The sequence below is a fragment of the Mus musculus genome, chromosome 1 (assembly GCF_000001635.26).
Source record: "Mus musculus strain C57BL/6J chromosome 1, GRCm38.p6 C57BL/6J".
Lineage (NCBI taxonomy): Eukaryota > Metazoa > Chordata > Mammalia > Rodentia > Muridae > Mus > Mus musculus.
This window is the reverse complement of record NC_000067.6, coordinates 135,406,300-135,424,063: the sequence shown is the minus strand read 5'-3', so window position 1 is coordinate 135,424,063 and position 17,764 is coordinate 135,406,300. Positions and strand designations below refer to the sequence as shown.

Here is a 17,764-nt window from a genome sequence, read left to right as displayed (position 1 = left end):
TATCATGGTTTTATAGACAGCCTCATTCTTCATGAGTGACAGAATAGGAGCGATAGAAAAGGACCAAGAACTTCAGCTTAGAGAGGCTGGAGGCTAACTCAGCAGCAGAATGCTTGCCGAGCACGAAGCCCCAGCTTCCATCCCTCCTGTTGCAAGAAATAAATTAATTTTAAAGTGCCATTTAAAATAAAGGCATTGAGCCAGGTGGTGGTGGAGCACACCTTTAATCTCAGCACATAGGAGTCAGAGGCAGGTGGATCTCTAGAGTTTGAGGCCAGCCTGGTCTATATAAAGTGAGTTCAGGACAGCCAGGGTTTGTTACACAGAGAAAAAAGATGTTGTAATTTGGAGTAAAACAAACACAAACCGAAGAATCTGTTACAGGATAATGTGAGAGAGTCACTGCTTTAGATGATACTGTGGGTTTTCTCTGTGTGTCTTGGGTGTTTTGCCTGCGTGTATGGCTGTACACTGTGTGCATACAGTGCCCTCAGAAGCCAGAAAAGGGCACTGGATCCCTAAGACTAGAGTTAAAGCAGGTTGTGAGCTGCCATGTGGGTGCTGGGAACCAAAGCTGGGTCCTCTGGAAGAGCAAGCAGTAAGTGCTCTTAATGGCTGAGCCATCTCTCCAGTCTGCATTACATGTGAACAAACTGGAAAGACACCGTAATTAGCTCAAATAGGACATCACAGATAAACTTAGACAGGTTGATTCTAAGGGTTGTATGGAAAAGCAGGGAGTGAAGAGTAACTAATAACATTGAAAAGAAAGCCTCCCAGGAGGGACAAGCTCTACAGACATGTAAACATTGCATAAAGTTTCTATAATTACACTGTAGTACAGACACACAACTAGAAAGGCAGTTTAGTTATAGGACAAAAAGTCTAAAAATCCTATACAAGGACCTATGGAAACCGGGTAAAACAAGAGCGTCTGTCCCTGCTCTGCAAGTCTGATATATTTCAAAATCTGGTGCAGTTTGTGTATACCGGCATGAGTTTGCAAGTGGAAGATTGCATCTGGCATTATGTGATAGGTCAGAGTCAAAATGTAAGAACACTGCTGGCTCGATGCTCCATGCTTGTAGTCTTAGCTGGTAAGAAGCTGGCAAGAGAATCTTGAGTTCAAGGCTACCGTGAACTACACAGTTAGATACTGTCCAAAAGAAAAAGAAACAAACGATCTGGGCTTGGTAGCTTGTGATCCCAGCTCTTAAGAGACCAAGGCAGGAGAATTGTTGCCAATTGGAGGCCAGCCTTGGCTACAGTAAGACCCTGTTTCACTAAAGACAGTATGTGAAAAGGAGAGGACATAAAGATAGTCTCTCTGTGTAGCCTGGCTATCCTGGAACTCCCTCTGTAGACCAGGTTTGCCTTGAACTCAGAGACCCACTTGCCTCTGCCTCCATGCTGGGGTTAAAGGTGTGAGCCACCACACACCTGGCTAGATGGGACTTTTTTAGTGGAGCTGGGACAGCTGCATAACCATTTGTACCATACAGAAAAACAATCCTCAGTGACTAAAAGCCTAAATGTAAGAAAGCAAAGCCCTAGAACTACTAGAAGAAACACGATGAGTTCCCTTTAGCCCTACACAATGGTGGGCAATAAAAATAAGTAACAAAATTGTGCCGTCTTTACAGTGTGAGAGACTTGGGCTAACCACATGTGTGTGTTAAATCAATTCCCATAGGATCGTTTGTTATATTGACACCACCATTCTTTCTTTGGATTTAAAGGATAAATAGCTTACCTAAGGACAGGTGTGGTGGCTTCAAGATTTGAACTGAAACGTGCCTAAGTCTAGAGACCCAACTGGGTTGTTTGCTTTGTTTAGAGGGGCAGAGGCATTAGTGTGTGTAGAGGCATTAGTGTGTGTAGAGGCATTAGTGTGTGTAGAGAGGTGGTTTGGGTGACATAGAATTTTAAATTTCCTGCCAGCCATAGGTTTTTAAAAAAGAAATAGGTAGAGATAATTTTAATGCTAAAAGGCTAGAGATAGCACAGTGGTTAAGAGCACCTGCTGCCCTTCCAGAACCCCATCTAAGTTTGTTTCCAGCACTCATGTTGGGAGACACAATTGCCTGTAACTCTAGCTTCAGGAATCTTACGGTCTGATGCCTTCTTCCTTCTCCTACTGGTACTTGTATACATGTGGTGGCATACATTCATTCAGATGAATACACCTAGAGATAAATCTAAGTAGTAGCTTTAATACTGACTGGTCATGGTGGTACACATCTTTAGTCCCAGCACTAAACACTGGAGGCAGAGGTTAGCCTGATTTACTTCATGAGTTCCAGGCCAGCCAGAGCTACATGCTGAGACCTAGTCTAGAAAATTAATTAATAAAAAATGATTTAATTAATTAAAAATTAGCTAATGAGTTAAATACTATACTTATTTAACCTGTCATATGTCAAATATTCCCATGTATAATCAATTTTGGTTTTGTTTTATTTTGTTCAGGCTGTAGAGTTGTACATGCATTTGATCCTGGCGTTCAGGAAGCAGGCTAGGAGCTCTCTATGAGTTTTAGGCTAGCCAGGGCTATGAAGTGAAACTCTTGTCGCCAAGAAAAACTATTATTTGTTTTTCATGCTAAACTTGAATTGTAGGGTGGTGGTTACACTTACAACCATCCCAGGGTTTGTGACTGATGGCGACTATATTGACCTGCACAGTCCTAGGTTGCAAGATAGAAAATTATGATCTTACATTCTTTTTTTTTTAAAAGAATTATTTATTTTATGTATATGAGTGCACTGTAGCTGTTTTCAGACACACTAGAAGAGGGCATCAGATCCCTTTACAGATGGTTGTGAGCCACAGGTGGTTGCTGGGAATTGAACTCAGGATCTTTGGAAGAGCAGTCAGTGTTTTTACTCGCTGAGCCATCTCTCCAGCCCTGACCTTACATTCTTTTTTTTTTAAAGATTTATTTATTTATTTTATGTATATGGGTACACTGTAGTTGTACAGATGGTTTGAGCCTTCATGTTGTTGTTGGGAATTGAATTTAGGATCTCTGCTCGTTCTGGTCGGCCCCAGTCCCTGCTCACTTTGTCCCAAAGATTTATTTATTATTATACAAAGTACACTATAGCTGTCTTCAGACACCCCAGAAGAGGGCATCAGATCTCATTACGGTTGGTTGTGAGCCACCATGTGGTTGCTGAGATTTGAACTCAGGACCTTCAGAAGAGCAGTCAGTGCTCTTACCCTCTGAGCCATCTCTCCAGCCCCTGACCTTACATTCTTAATAAACAATGATTACTTTGCAAATGTAAATGGGTCTATTTTTATTTGGTAGTGAGCATATATAACATACTTTTAATAAGCAGTTCAAGACTGTTAATAAGGTGCTTGACTCATACCAATGCTCCCAGGACTCGGGAAGCTGGGGCAGGAAGATCTTATTCAGGACTGTCCTGGCAAAATCCTGTTTTGTTGTGTTTTGTTTTTCTAAAATTTATATTGCACATTGAAAACTGTTCTCTGCAACCCTTGTTTTGTTTTGGTTTTTAGGGTAAGTGTGTTGAGCCAGGTTTTCTCAAATCTAATGTCACAGTTCCTGACACTGCTGCACTATAGGAGCTTGGGTCGGGTTTCCTCTTGAACTCTTCCTTTGTGGCTTCAGAGTCAGAGCTCAGTGGTTTGCTGTGGCTTTGTGAATGTCCTTAACCTCACAAAAATTTTTTCTTTTTCAGAATTTGGTGTTCACCTGGCAGAGCTGACTGTAGATCCTCAGGGGGCACTGGCAATCCGTCAGGTAAGTCCAGGGTGACCTAAATGATAAGTACTTTCCCTTCACTTAGTAACTTAGAAACTTTCTTAGGGGAAGGAGCAGGAATAAGAACAATGTATAAGATATGACTTTTGTACAGCCTTAGATGATTCAAGTGTATCAAACCCTAAATGTAGTTTTTATGTGTGGAAATAAGTCCCGCCTCTTGTTGCACATGACGGCTTTATTGTCTTCACAGCTGGCGTCAGTCATCTTGAAACAGTATGTGGAAACTCACTGGTGTGCCCAATCAGAGAAGTTCAGACCTCCGGAAACTACAGAAAGGGTAAAGGCTAATGGTTACACATGGTTAATCTATCTACAAAGATGTGAGAGATAGTCCTAAGGCACTCAGCACTAATATAACACTCCTGACACCAGAAAACAAGACTAGGAAGAAAGATTGGTGGGCAGCATTATGAATGAGTGCTGTGCTACCAGTGAGCATCAGGAGGGACTGTGTTCAAATCCCATTCTGCCCTTCTGCAGGCCATGAGAGCATTGGACATGTTTATCTGTGAATACTCAATTACTTAAGTTTCCAAAATTAGAATTAAAATTACTAACTTTGAAGGGCTTGAGAATTAAATAAAATACTTCTTAGTACAATTGCTAAGCAATCAATCCGAGTACCAAAGAAAGGATGAGTTTCAAGGTCTAGAACTGTGGGTTAAAACCTGGTACAACTGTGGGAATGTTTTGTATGTTTGATGTCCAATGTGAACAGAACTATGGCTGGTGAACTTGTAAATGTGACTTCTGTAACTGAGCAGTGAAGATCGTCCCAAGGCCTACTGCTCACCTCTGATTAATGACAAGTGCCCTTCCTCCTCTGCAGGCAAAAATTGTCATCCGGGAGCTGTTACCCAATGGGTTAAGAGAATCAATAAGCAAAGTGCGCTCCAGTGTGGCCTATGCTGTGTCCGCCATTGCCCACTGGGATTGGCCTGAAGCCTGGCCCCAGCTCTTCAACCTGCTTATGGAAATGTTGGTGAGCGGAGACTTAAATGCCGTCCATGGAGCCATGCGTGTGTTGACAGGTACCGGAAGCCTTTCCCTTGGTGTTGTACTTGGACCTTAAGTGAGAGGGGAGCAATTAGAAGCTATGTGTTAATATGGTCTAGACCAAGGATCTATTAAGTGTTTCTCCTCTCTTTCAGGTTTTTGTAAATGTTTCTCTTCTAGTTTCTATCTCTGTAGCCACCAGAAGTGCTCTTGATTCTTTCCCGAGAATTGAGTTAGCATGTACTACTTATACTTCCAATTTTTTTCTTTTATATATATATAAAAGTACACTGTAGTTGTCTTCAGACACACCAGAAGAGGGCGTTAGGTCTCATTACAGGTGGTTGTGAGCCACCATGTGGTTTCTGGGATTTGAACTCAGGATCTCTGGAAGAGCAATCAGTGCTCTTAACTGCTGAGCCATCTCTCCAGCCCCATACTTCCAAATTTTTATAGAGCAATACTGTAGGCTAAGTGTATGATTCAGTGGTAGAGCATGCACAAGTCCCAGAGTTCAAGCCTACAAACCACACACATACAAAGATACAGGAATGCCACAGCAAATCAATGCTTAGATTTTTGGGTTGAATTCTGATTGCACCTTGGCACTCTGCTTTGTCTCTTTGAGCCTTAGTTTCTAAGATGCTATCTTCAGATGTTATCTTATTTCTGTTCTGTTACTCTGAAGAGACACCATGACCAGTACAACTCTGATCAGATTGAGGCTTGCCACAGTAGGGGTGAGCTCAGGATCGTCGTGGCAGGAAGCAGGACAGGTAGGCTGCTAGATCAGTAGCTGAGAGACACACTAGGCCTGGCATAGGCCTTTGGAACCTCAAAGCCCATCCCCAGTGACACACTCCCTTCAACAAGGCCACACCTACTCCAGCGAGGCCGTACCTCCTCAAACAGTTTCATTCCCTGGTGACTAGACATCTAGATATATGAGTCTATGAAGGCCATTCTCATTCAAACCACCACAGAGGAGTTTTTGGTAGTTGACCTATGCTAATCTATGTAAAGTATTGAGCATAATAGCTGACATGCATTAGTAGACTGAGTAACCTTTAGTTATTAGGCTTAACATAATTCTTGCGTATTCTTTCCTATTTAGCTGACTCTGTATCCTCTTGAAAATGTCTTGATAGTTCCATCTTTAGATGATAATATATAAACACATGAAATGAAGTGTAAAGTGATCAAATTCAAAGACTTGTACTCCACTGCATAGTTCAACCAGGAAAAAATTAAGAATAGTCAGTGTTGAGTTGAGTGTGGCAGTACTCACCTTTAAACCCAGCACTTAGAAGGCAGCAATCTCTGTGAGTTCTAGGCCAACCAGAGCTATACAGTAAAACCCTGTCTTAAAGATAGAACAAAAAAATAGTCAGGGCTAAAGAGATGACTGGTTAAGAATGCTTGCTGCTCTTCCAGAAGACTCAGGTCAGGTTCCCAGCCCTGTGTGCTGTTAGCTGCCTCTACTCCAGCAGTTTGCTGTACCTCCAGCTCCTTCACTCACATACATGTGCCCCCTGACCTCACACACATGCCAATAAATCAAACATTTGATTTTTCAATTAAGGGACTGGAGAGATAACTTTGTTTAAGAACACTGACTGCTCTTCCAAAGGACCTGAGCTCAGTTCCCAGAACCCAAATCAGGTGGCTCACAGTCGTCAGTGACTCCAGCTCCTGGGGATCTTATGCCATCTTCCACCCTCTGAGGAACCAGCACACATGTGGCATACAAATACACATACTTCAAAACAAGTCTTTAGTTTAACAATGTCTGCGCCTAGTGAGGTAGGGCTAGGGATGTGTCTGAGTTACAGAAGCACTTGTCTGGCATGTAGGAACCCTGCATACAGTCCTCTGCACTGAAAACAACCCAAACAAAGAGTCATAGTCAGGTGAAAGGTTTTGTAGAAATAAGGATTAAAAGAATCTATGCAATCCTGACCATAAAACGATCAGCTCAGAAATGGCATATTCTTTGCTACCTTCTTCCCTTTTTTTCTCTTCTGAGAAAATTTCAACTTTCAGTTCAAGGAGTTTTGATAGATCTCTCTTATAAGACTGATTAACTTACCAGTCTTTCCAGAATTTACTCTCATATCTCCCTAGGTCTGGCCTGCGTTTCTGGTCCTTTACAAGTTCTATCCTATAGTCACTGTTCCCCTAGATAAAGTCAGTAGGAAATCCTTCCACAGATACTGATCTGGAGCTGCTGGAAAGATGACTCAGTGGTTAGAAGCGCTTGCTGGTCTTGCAGAACCTGGGTTCAGTTCCCAGCACCCACAATCTAGCTCACAGTTGTAATTCCAGTTCCAAGGAGTCTGACTCCCTCTTCTGACTTCTGACAAGCACTCAAACATATATAATAAAAATAAGTCTTTAAAAAATACTGATCTGAGGCTGAAGAAATGGCTCAGCAATTATGAACACATTCTGCTCTTACATAAGACACAGGTTCAGTTCCCAGCACCAATGTTGGGCAACTCACAGTCACATGTAACTCCAGCTGCAGGAGATCTGACACTCTGGCTTCCATGGCTTTGTGTCACATATACATATGGTATGTGACAAAACCTCTCCTCGGGGAATACAACACACACCAGATTGGGAGCCCACATCAGACCAAAGAATGGACACCACCATCCAAGTCCAACGTGGTAAACCACAGAGTTTTATAGGGACTACTTACAGGAGTATGGGTGAGGGGATACTTACAGGAATAGAAATGACTCAAAGACAGCTGCATTTCCAAAGCCCACCCAGCATCAGTGACAGCTCCCAAAGCTGGGAACCTGGGGCACACTGCACAGGCCGCTCAGCAGGTTGGAGCCTGGCCTTTCCAGGTGCCTCAGTTGCTCTGAATCTCTTTGAAGAAGCTTGGCTTGTTTCTGCTTCTTCCAGGCAGCCGATCTGGTCTGCAGCTCTGCAGCTTGGCTGCATGTGCTGCATGGGAGGGGGATTCCTGGCTTGTATAGCTTACTCTGGCAGGGAGGGGCCTAGTGAATCCAGGAAGTTTCAGAGACTGTTTGGAGTTGTTTCTTATCTTCTTGCTTAAGGAGCTTGCTTGCAGGATGGAATGCTTTAATCTCAGAGAGAATGGTTACATGACAGCATACCCCCATGCACATACATATGTGTAATTTAAAATAATTTAAAGTAGATATCAAACAAAGAATGTTAAATTAAAATAATAGTAATAATAATAGTAATGATAATACTGCTGGACAAGCCATCTTGTGCTGATCTTTTCAAAATCATCTGTCCCCTCTGTTTTGTAGGTTTATGAAAACCACACACAGATATCTTATGAGGCCTGCCAGTTTACATGAAATCTTGAAGTGTACTTCTTTCTCTCCCTCTCTGTCCTGGAACTCACTATGTAGGCCAGACTGGCCTTGAACTCAGAGATCCCTTGCCTCCGTTGGGATTGAAAGTGTGTGCCTGGCTTTCTCTTTTCTAACAGAATAACTCCTATGTATCTTTTGACAATTTCAAACATGTAAAAAATGTATCTTAGTCATGACTACCCCCAAGTCCCCACTCCACTCTTTTCAGACCCCAACATGTCCTTATTCCCCATCCCCATGCCCCCTGCCGCCCGCCTTTTTGTGTAACCCACTGAGTCTAATCATTGCTCGCTGCAGGATTGTTGGCTTAGTTCCGTGCAGGCAATCACAGCGCTGTGAGGTTGTGAGTGCTGTGACCTGTCGTGACCAGAGGACAGCACTGAACACACAGCACACCTCTCTACCCTCTTTCTGCCCCATCTTCTGTGGATGGGGTGGGGGCTTGATACAGATGTTCCTTTTAGCGCTTATTCTCAGCACTTTGACAGCAGTGAGCGTCTGCTGGCCTGCAAAGAAAGGCTTCTCTAGCCAAGTTGGAGGGAGTACTAATCCATGGGTTTAAATATAAGTATTTAGAAGGCAGTTTGAGAATAAGTTGCTTAACAAAACAGAAGTGATGTTTCCCTAAGACTTAGGACCTCCCAAACCATGGTCTTTGACAGGACAGGACAAACATGAATTCCCTCTTTAGAGGAGACCTAAAATCTGGGAACTGAACCATGGTCCTCCTCAAGAGCAGTAAGCTCTCTTCACTGCTGAGCTATCTTTCCAGCTCCTGGCCAGTCATATTTGAATGAGTTTTTTGGTTTTTGGTTTTTTCAAGACAGGGTTTCTCTGTGTAGCCCTGGCTGTCCTGGAACTCACTCTGTAGACCAGGCTGGCCTCAAACTCAGAAATCTGCCTGCCTCTGCCTCCTGGGATTAAAGGCGTGCCTCCTGGGATCCGCCTGCCTCCTGCCTCCTCAGAAATCGCCTGCCGCTGTGCTGGGATTAAAGGCGTGCACCACCATGCCCGGCTGCTTGAATAAGTTTTTAATGCTGTGGTTTCCATAAGGGGTTTTCATGTATCTTTAGAATCTGGTTGCCCTTGCTCCCTCTTCTCCCCTGCCTCTCACCTTTAACTTCCAGTATTCTCTATGTTCATATCAGATGGGTTCTGGTCCCTCACTCCTTATGACCGACCTCTTCTGTCCTCAGATACTCCAAATTAAGCACACAAATCTAAGATTTGAAAGCTAGTCTTCACATACGAGACAGAATATGTCCTTGTCCTTCAGAGCCTGAATTACTTCATTTAATATAATATATTCCAGTTTCCGTCCATTTTCCTGTCATGTCTTTTGATTGTGGGCTTGATATTATATTAGTATTTGGTTATTATTGAAAGGCGTGCATTGATTGCTAACACTTTGTTGATTTTTTTGTTTGTTTTCTTTTTCCTCTTCTTCTCTTGCCTAGTATTTTTCTAGCATGGTTTATTTTCTGCGGCACATTCGTGGATTTGTCTTTCTCTTCACTGTGAGGGATTCCTTTAGTCTATTTTTATCATAAGTATTTAGAAGGCAGTTTGAGAATAAGTTGCTTAACAACTTTTATCTTCCCTTTAGTTATGACAAGTAGCTTTGCTGGCACAGTGCTCTGGACTGGCAGTAGTTCTTTTCCTTCAGAACTTGAAATACATCACTCCAAGCCCTGCTGGCTTCTAAAGCTTCAGTTGGATGATCTGGAGTTATGCCAGTGGGCTTGCCTGTTGTGTGACTCAGTGTTTCTCTCTTGCCTCTTTCACTGTGCATTTTTTCTTCTGTGTATTTTAGTGTTGTCAGCATACCAGGGAAGAGACCCTCACCTGAGGAATTTCTTCCATGAGATTGGCCTGTGGGCAGGTCTTTGAGGCATTTTCTTAATTGCTAATTGATGTAGAAGGGCCCAGCCCACTGTGGGTAGCGCTGTCCCTAGGCTGGTGGACCTGGGCTGTATAAGAAAGGAAGCTAAGCAAACCAGGGAAGGGAGCCAGTGGGCCTTCCTCTGTGGTCCCGATTTCATTTCCTGCTTCGGCTTCCCTTGATAATTGACTATAACCTTTAAGCCAAAATAAGCAATTTCTTGCCCAAGTTGTTTTTGGTCAGTGTTTTATCACACTATCAGAAAGCAAACTAGAAAAAGGGTTTTAGTTAAATTCTAACAAAAGACGGTTCTTTTCTGGTGTTATCTTTGTGTTATCTCCTGTATCTGGGTTGATATCTCTTTTTCCTAACTTTGGAAATTTTTCTGTTATGATTCTTTTGAAAATATTTTCTAGCCAGGCAGTGATGGTGCACACCTTCAATCCCATCGGTCTGGAGGCAGAGGCAAACGGATCTCTGTTGAATTGAGGCCAGCCTGGTCTACAGGTGGAGTTCTAGGACAGCCAGGGCTATACATAGTAACTCTGTCTTGAAAATGCAACAACAAAATAAAAGGAAGTATTCTCTGTGCCTTTACAATGAGATTTTCTTATGCCTGTTCCCTGTCAGAGTGTCTTATCTATCTTGGAATTCCCTTCCATACCCTTAAATGCTTTATTTTTGTCCTTGTTGCACTGTTCCTCCATCATGTCTTCAGGGGCAGACACTCTGTCCTCTCCTTTATTAATTCTGTGCTGACTGTCCACAGAATTTATTTCACTGTGTCTTTTAATTCCAGCATTTCTGCTTGGCTTTTATTCAGTATTTCAGTTTCTTCTTAATTCTTTCATATTTCATATCTAGCCTTCCTTATTTCATTCAGGTGTTTATTTGTGTCTTGAAATGTGCTTGTTACACTGGGATCTCTCTCAGGGACTTCATCCGATTCTCACTAGAGATCATTGCTATAGTTTTAGTAATTTTGAAGGAGTTAGTTTGCTTTGATATTTCCTATTTTTTATGTTACTGCATTGGGTTTACATATCTGGTATTTTTTTCTTTGCTTGGTTTATTTTTTGTCAATTATATTTTTCAGATGACATATTTGAAATGGTCAAATGGGACTTGAATGTGTAGTTCAGAAAATAATTCCTTAGACCAGGAGTAGCTCTGAGGACCTGGTGTACAGTCTGTCTTATTCCCCGAATTCCATATTAGCTGTGAAAGCAACCACAGCTGCTTGATATCAGCACTAAGCAATTGTCAAGAACTGTTGGAGGACAAATAACCAGGTTTAAATAGTGTAGAGTAGACTCAAAATTTTTTGTTTGTAAGATAGAAATAGGGAGGATTTAGGATTTGTAAGAGGGAGGAGTTAGCATAGATCACCTTGGAGAAGAAAAACATTGAGGTTAGTAAAATGTAGCCAGAAGGGGAAAGTTGAGACCCCTTTGGGGTCTGCAGATTTTAGAGATTGTTAAAGCTGATGGGAAGTTTTCATTAAGTAGAAAGAGTAAGGGATGAGACTAAGAAGAACAGTATAGGAAGAAGAGGGGAGGTTATGGGGCTGGAGAGACAGCTCAGTGGTTAAGAGCACTGGCTGCTCTCCAGGGGACCTGGGTTTAATTCCCAGGGCTCCTAACCATCCGTAAGCCCAATCCCAGGGGTATACCTCCCTTTCCTGGTCCCTCCGCAGGCACTCGGTGCACAGACATACATGCAGACAAAAGCCCCCTCCCTCCCCTCAGAAGGAGGCTAGTGCATGCAGTTAAGCATGCATGCTGCTTTTGCAGATGACCTGAGTTGTATTCTGTGTAGCCACATCAAGCAGCTCATGGCTGCCTTTATTTAACTCTAGCTTCAGGGGATCCAGTGCCTCTGGCCTCTGAGGATCTACGCTCACACACACATTTGTAATTAAAAAATAAGATAGATATATGTATGTATATTTTAAAGACTGGTTATGGGGTAAATTGTTAGCTCAGCTGCACTTAGTTACAAATTAGTTCTCAATTCTTCTGGCTCTAGCAGGTTCTGCATGGTGTTGTGTGATAGAGGAGGAGATGGGAGCCTTTGATCTCTGAAACCTCTATGTTCCTGGGGCTCTGGCATATGAAAGGAGGGGAGGTTGAAAGTCCTTTTCTGCCGGGCATGGTGGCAGGCATGGGGGTGCATGCTTTTAATCTCAGCGCTCAAGAGAGAGGCAGATAGATCTCTACTTCGAGGCCAGCCTAGTCTACAAAGTGAGTTCCAGAATAGCCAAGGCTACACAAACAAACAAGAAAGTCCTTTCCTGATATAATTCCCTGGCTCCTGCACACTGAGTGGCATGTCGAGTTCCTACGCTCAGGTGTGTGAGGAGCAGCACTCGAGGTCTAGCCGTTGAATCTGTTTACTTGGCATCTATGCTGCATTTTACATGCCCACTCAGCATTAATAGCAGGTTACCAATTCTATGTCAAAGTCAGACCTTTCATTTGTCCTATTCTTACCCCCAGATACCCTTTTAGAGTTCCGACTGTGTACCTACTGGTGAGCTTTTAGCTCAGAAACATCAGAAAGGCCAAGGTGTTCCTTGATTGGCCTTTCACCTCCCTGCTTCTGTATGAGTGAGGTGACTGCTCTGTGGAATTGAACTTCTAAGAGCCTTTGCTTAGCTCTCCTAGTGCCAGGGTATCCAGCAAAGGGCAATTGTTTTAGCCAAGGAGAGGAAATCCTAGTTTTCCTGTACGGAGTTAGCTTCTTTCTGACAGACCTGGAGAGAAAGGATGGCTGTATAGTTACTCTGATTGGAAAGCAGAAGAGGCTTTGTACTTGACTAAGGAAATGACTATACAGTGAGGTCACTTTCTCCCAGCCAGGAGAAGGAACTGGTGAAGAAATGTGTATCCTTTGTAATGAGTCAGCAGGCATGAAGTGGACGGCAGCCAGCCTCCATTCACAAATAGCTACTCCAGTTGATTTCAACTTCACACCACAGGAACTGGAACATCCATGAGGACAGAAAAGTATTGGTGTGTGAGAAATGTGGGACCAGTTCTCTTTAGGGTTTTCCTTTTTTTATTTTGAGATGGAGGTCACTCTGTGTTGCCCAGGCTAACTTTTAACTCCTGGCTCCGGTAGTCCCACCTCACCTTCCAGAATAGCTTAGGAAAATAGGCATGTCCAGCTGTGCCCAGTGTCTTTGAGACTTTTTGGAGGAAGATACTGTTCTTGACTTCTGAGTTATTTTACTATTTATAAAAGAGAACTTGGTCTCAAGATATAAAGGGACTATATGCTAAGAATTTAAATATTTGATCTAATAGATAAATCTTTTACTTCTATCTTATAGTTTTGTAAATTTAGTTGTTAATACCCCAGACTTTTTGACTTGATAATAATGACCTCAGAAAACTTACTTTGAATTTAAACCTACAAAGTATGAACAAATTGAGACTACTCACAATGATTATAGAAAAGTTAAACTGTACAGTTAGTCACTTCAGTACTAAGACTCCTTTCTTTGTAGTGGTGGTGATGGTGGCGATGACACTGGGGATCGGACCAGACCCTTGAACGTGCTAAGCTGCACCCAAGCTCTATGCTATATTTATTCATAAATGCAGGCTATGCTTGATCCTAGGCCCAGAGGTGGTAATATGCTATCTAATGTATTTATTTGGGCTGACTTCAGTCTAAATGGAATTTGACATTTTATTAAGATATTAATTTTATTAAGACAAAGCTTGGAATTTATCTTTCAGAAGGAAGCCACATTCCTAAAGAACAGCTGGTCTCCAGTATTTGATCTGTATTTGACCTGTGGGGATTGATACAGGGTCTTTATGCATAGCATTTTCTTATTTAATTTTTTTCCATACACAAGACGATATGACCTGTCTTTCCTCACCTCTTTCAAATCTGCACATGGGTTAAACACCTTCACTCAGGAATCCTAACCCCAGAATTACACATTGATAAATGGAGTCGATGCTTAATACATTTTCAGATGGGTGGGAGGGTTGGTAGTTGGTTGGTTGGTTGATTGGTTGGTTTTTCTCGAGACTAGGCTCTCACCATGTAGCCCTGGCTGTCCTGGAACTCGATCTGTAGACCAGGCTGGCCTCGGACTCAGAGATCTGCCTGCCTCTGCCTTCCAAGTGCTGGAATTAAAAAGGCATGCACCACTATGCCCCGTTTGTTTTGTTGTTTACATTGAAGTAACTTGTCAGGAGACAGAACTGACAGAAACCAGAATGGCACTTGTGCTCAAAGCTGTCATGGCACAAGCTCAGAAGGACCCCTGTTTGCCTTACTTGTATGCAGTTGTGTTGCAGATGGCTTTAATCTGTGTGCTTTTCTTTTTAATATCTTGTATCTTCTTTTGTGTTCCTATTCTCTCTCCCCTTCTGACGAATAATGCTTCTGGCTCCTTGTCCTTCTTCAGAGTGAGTTTGCTAGACCAGTGGCCATTCCTAGGTCCGACTGGGAACTGCTACCTAGATGGCTTGCAAGCTTTCACACTTCATCTTTATGAAGTATCTTTTACTTTTTGTCTTTGCAGAGTTTACTCGAGAAGTGACAGACACACAGATGCCACTTGTTGCTCCTGTCATTCTGCCAGAGATGTATAAGATATTCACCATGGCCGAGGTATGGAATCTCAGCCCAGTAGGTGCAGCAAAAGGACCTGCCTGGCTCTGGTCAGCGCCACCTCTCAGGTGTATGGTGATGGTTGTTGTCACTGGTGCCCATGCCAAAAACTGGAATTGACATTGAGCTAGATCAGAAATTGAATTGACCGTAGTCTTTGATCTCATGACTACAAGGGAAAGCACTTGATGAAGTAACTGAAATGTCTCAACACCACTCAGCTTTGTACCCTATCACCCTTGAGTGCACAGTGCCATTCTTGACCTAACCTGCTCGGCCAAGGATTTAAAAATCATCTGTTACTTCATTGCAAGACTAGAATCTTTTTTTTTGCTTTTTTTCAAGACAGGGGTTGTTTCTCTGTGTAGCCCTGGCTGTCCTGGAACTCACTTTGTAGACCAGGCTGGCCTCGAACTCAGAAATCGGCCTGCCTCTGCCTCCTAAGTGCTGGGATTAAAGGTGTGCGCCACCATTGCCCGGCACAAGACTAGAATCTTAATGTATTATGTATATACGTGTTAGTACGTACATAATAGTGATCTATACACAGTAATGTATGAATCTTAATAGGTATCCAACCTCTGTAATCCCTTGCCCCCACTGAATACTCCACATTGTAAAGGAAATACGTTGAGAAGTGGGGATTCAGCTCAGGAGAGAGCTCGTGCTTTCAAGGCTCTGGGCCTCTTCTATCATCACTCTGTAGAGACAAAGCAGCAGCTGGGCACGTCGTAACCCCATCTCCAAAAAAGGAAAAATATCTACTAGCCAAGGTGGATGTGGTGGAGGGCATCTCTAAACCAGCACTCAGCAGGCAGAGGAAAGCTAATTTCTGTGAGCTGTAGGCCAATGGGAGCTACAGAGTAAGATCTTGTCTTTAAAAAAAAACAAAAAACTGTGTCTTAAAGGCTGATTCCAGTAAGTTTAACATTCTGTTGCCTTTCTCTCTCTCTCTCTCTCTCTCTCTCTCTCTCTGTGTGTGTGTGTGTGTGTGTTTGTTTATATTTCGAGTACACAGATATGGTCTTTCTGAGTAGCCCTGGCTGTCCTAGATCTCACTTTGTAGACCAGGCTGGCTTCGAACTCACAGAAATCTGCCTGCCTCTACTTCTCCAGTGATGAGATTAAAGTATACACCACCAGTCACCTTACGCTTTCTTAATTACAGAAACCCATTGTTTTCCATAAGTGGATTGCATCTGTGTCTCTTTAGGGAATTAACTGTGAGGATTGGTTGGTTAGTCCTAGTTTTACTTCTAGTCACATGTACACACATATATGCTCCAATCTCATGATTATGCCATGGTCTTTTTCTCAGGTGTATGGTATTCGAACTCGTTCCCGAGCAGTGGAGATTTTTACTACTTGTGCGCATATGATCTGTAACATGGAGGAACTGGAAAAGGTAAATGAACCTTTGGTTGATGAATAACAAAATTTGTGTTCCAAAGTCTTTATTAATACTTTACACTGCCAAAGATTTACTTTATAACTACCAGAAAGCACATTAGCCAGTCTTATAGATTTAGCATTTTCATTAAAATTTTAACATATACATATTATTTCTATATTTTAGTTTTATGTTTCTTCAGATACCTTTCCTGTATTTTTTTACTTCTTTCTGTTTTGATTTTTTTTGTTTTGTTTATTTTGTTTTGTGGTTGAATGTTGTTGTTGTTGTTTGGGAGACACGCAGTTGGGAGGGGTGCTTTGGTTTAGTGGTTTTCCAGTTAAACCCCGGACCTCACATGTTCCAAGCAAGCACTCTGCCAGTGAGCTGTATTCCAAGTGTTCCTGCCCCTTTCATAGTTGACATTTCAAGCCTTTCTGTTATCCTACGGCCCTCTCATGTGAAGAAAAGCAAGCTAGGAATGTTGATTCCTGCGATCCAGGTGCTTTCTGAGAGCAGCGTGATGGTTTCAGAAGACTGAGGTGTGGGATTGCAGGTGGGAGTTGATCGAGGTCAGAGGCTTGAGAAACTCCTGCAGTGACGATAGCTGTGCCCTTTCGTTAGGAGCTGGCCCTAAAAGATGCTTCAAAACTGAGAATTGGGCTGGTGAGATGGCCCAGTGGGTAAGAGCACCCGACTGCTCTTCCGAAGGTCCGGAGTTCAAATCCCAGCAACCACATGGTGGCTCACAACCATCCTTAATGAGATCTGATGCCCTCTTCTGGTGCGTCTGAAGACAGCTACAGTGTACTTACATATAATAAGTAAATAAATCTTTAAAAAAAAAAAAAAAAAAAACTGAGAATTTAGCTATGTGCTGAAGCTCTGGGTTGAGGGTTTGTCCAGCATTGACTTTGGTTTCTGTTGTCAGGGTGCAGCCAAAGTCCTGATCTTCCCCGTGGTGCAGCAGTTCACAGAGGCCTTTGTTCAGGCACTCCAGATGCCCGATGGCCCCACATCTGACAGTGGCTTTAAGATGGAGGTCCTGAAGGTAAAGAGAGACTATCAGTAAGCTTAGAGCTGAGAAAGAGTCAGAAATCATTTATTGCTCCTATGTTACTTAGTAGTGTTTTCTTTTCTCAGGCAGTGACAGCCTTGGTGAAAAACTTCCCAAAGCACATGGTGTCCTCCATGCAACAGATCCTGCCCATTGTTTGGAACACTCTAACTGAAAGTGCTGCCTTATATCCTTTCCTGAGAACCCAGAGGACCCACCACTGCCTAACACTGGGGATCTAGCCTTGGGGCTCAGTCATGTGCGCCTACCTCTAAGTGTTATGTCTGTTCTTGGTGTTGGGGCATATAGCACTCCCTTGTAGACTGTATTTAAAGCAGACTCCAGATTCTTTCTTGACTCTGCATCATACTTATGTGAGGACGGAAGTGAATTACACAGAGGAAGTGGAAGATCCTGTGGATTCGGATGGTACGAAGTTTCTCTGACCCTAACGGAAATACCAATTGTTAGGGAAAGGGATCTTGTCTCAGACAAGTCAGAGGCAGAAAACAGAGAAGCAGTAAAAGTGTCTTCAGTGTACTAGATGCAAGCCATTGAGAACTCATCATCTTCCGTGTCATCCTTAGGACATTTTCAAAGCCAGCTGAAAACTGTAGCATTTGAGTGTCACAGATGTCTGATACAG

At 42.8% G+C, this 17,764-nt stretch overlaps 1 protein-coding gene across 7 annotated transcripts in view; it reads left to right on the top strand.

The window, feature by feature from the left end:
* The window catches only part of Ipo9 (importin 9), a 48,188-nt gene that overhangs the window by 6,436 nt on the left and 23,988 nt on the right, over positions 1 to 17,764 (top strand). For 6 of the 7 annotated variants that reach the window (NR_151727.1, NM_001357576.1, NM_001357577.1 and 3 more), the window contains 8 exons: positions 3,711 to 3,772; positions 3,987 to 4,073; positions 4,626 to 4,827; positions 14,583 to 14,671; positions 15,990 to 16,076; positions 16,993 to 17,112; positions 17,205 to 17,305; positions 17,489 to 17,547. Coding sequence is in view for 6 of the 7 variants with exons in the window: in NM_001357575.1 (NP_001344504.1) it covers positions 3,711 to 3,772; positions 3,987 to 4,073; positions 4,626 to 4,827; positions 14,583 to 14,671; positions 15,990 to 16,076; positions 16,993 to 17,112; positions 17,205 to 17,305; positions 17,489 to 17,547 (807 nt within the window). In the remaining variant the exon portion in view is untranslated. The remainder of the gene's footprint in view (positions 1 to 3,710; positions 3,773 to 3,986; positions 4,074 to 4,625; positions 4,828 to 14,582; positions 14,672 to 15,989; positions 16,077 to 16,992; positions 17,113 to 17,204; positions 17,306 to 17,488; positions 17,548 to 17,764) is intronic. The other variant, NM_001357578.1, reaches the window with a different exon arrangement.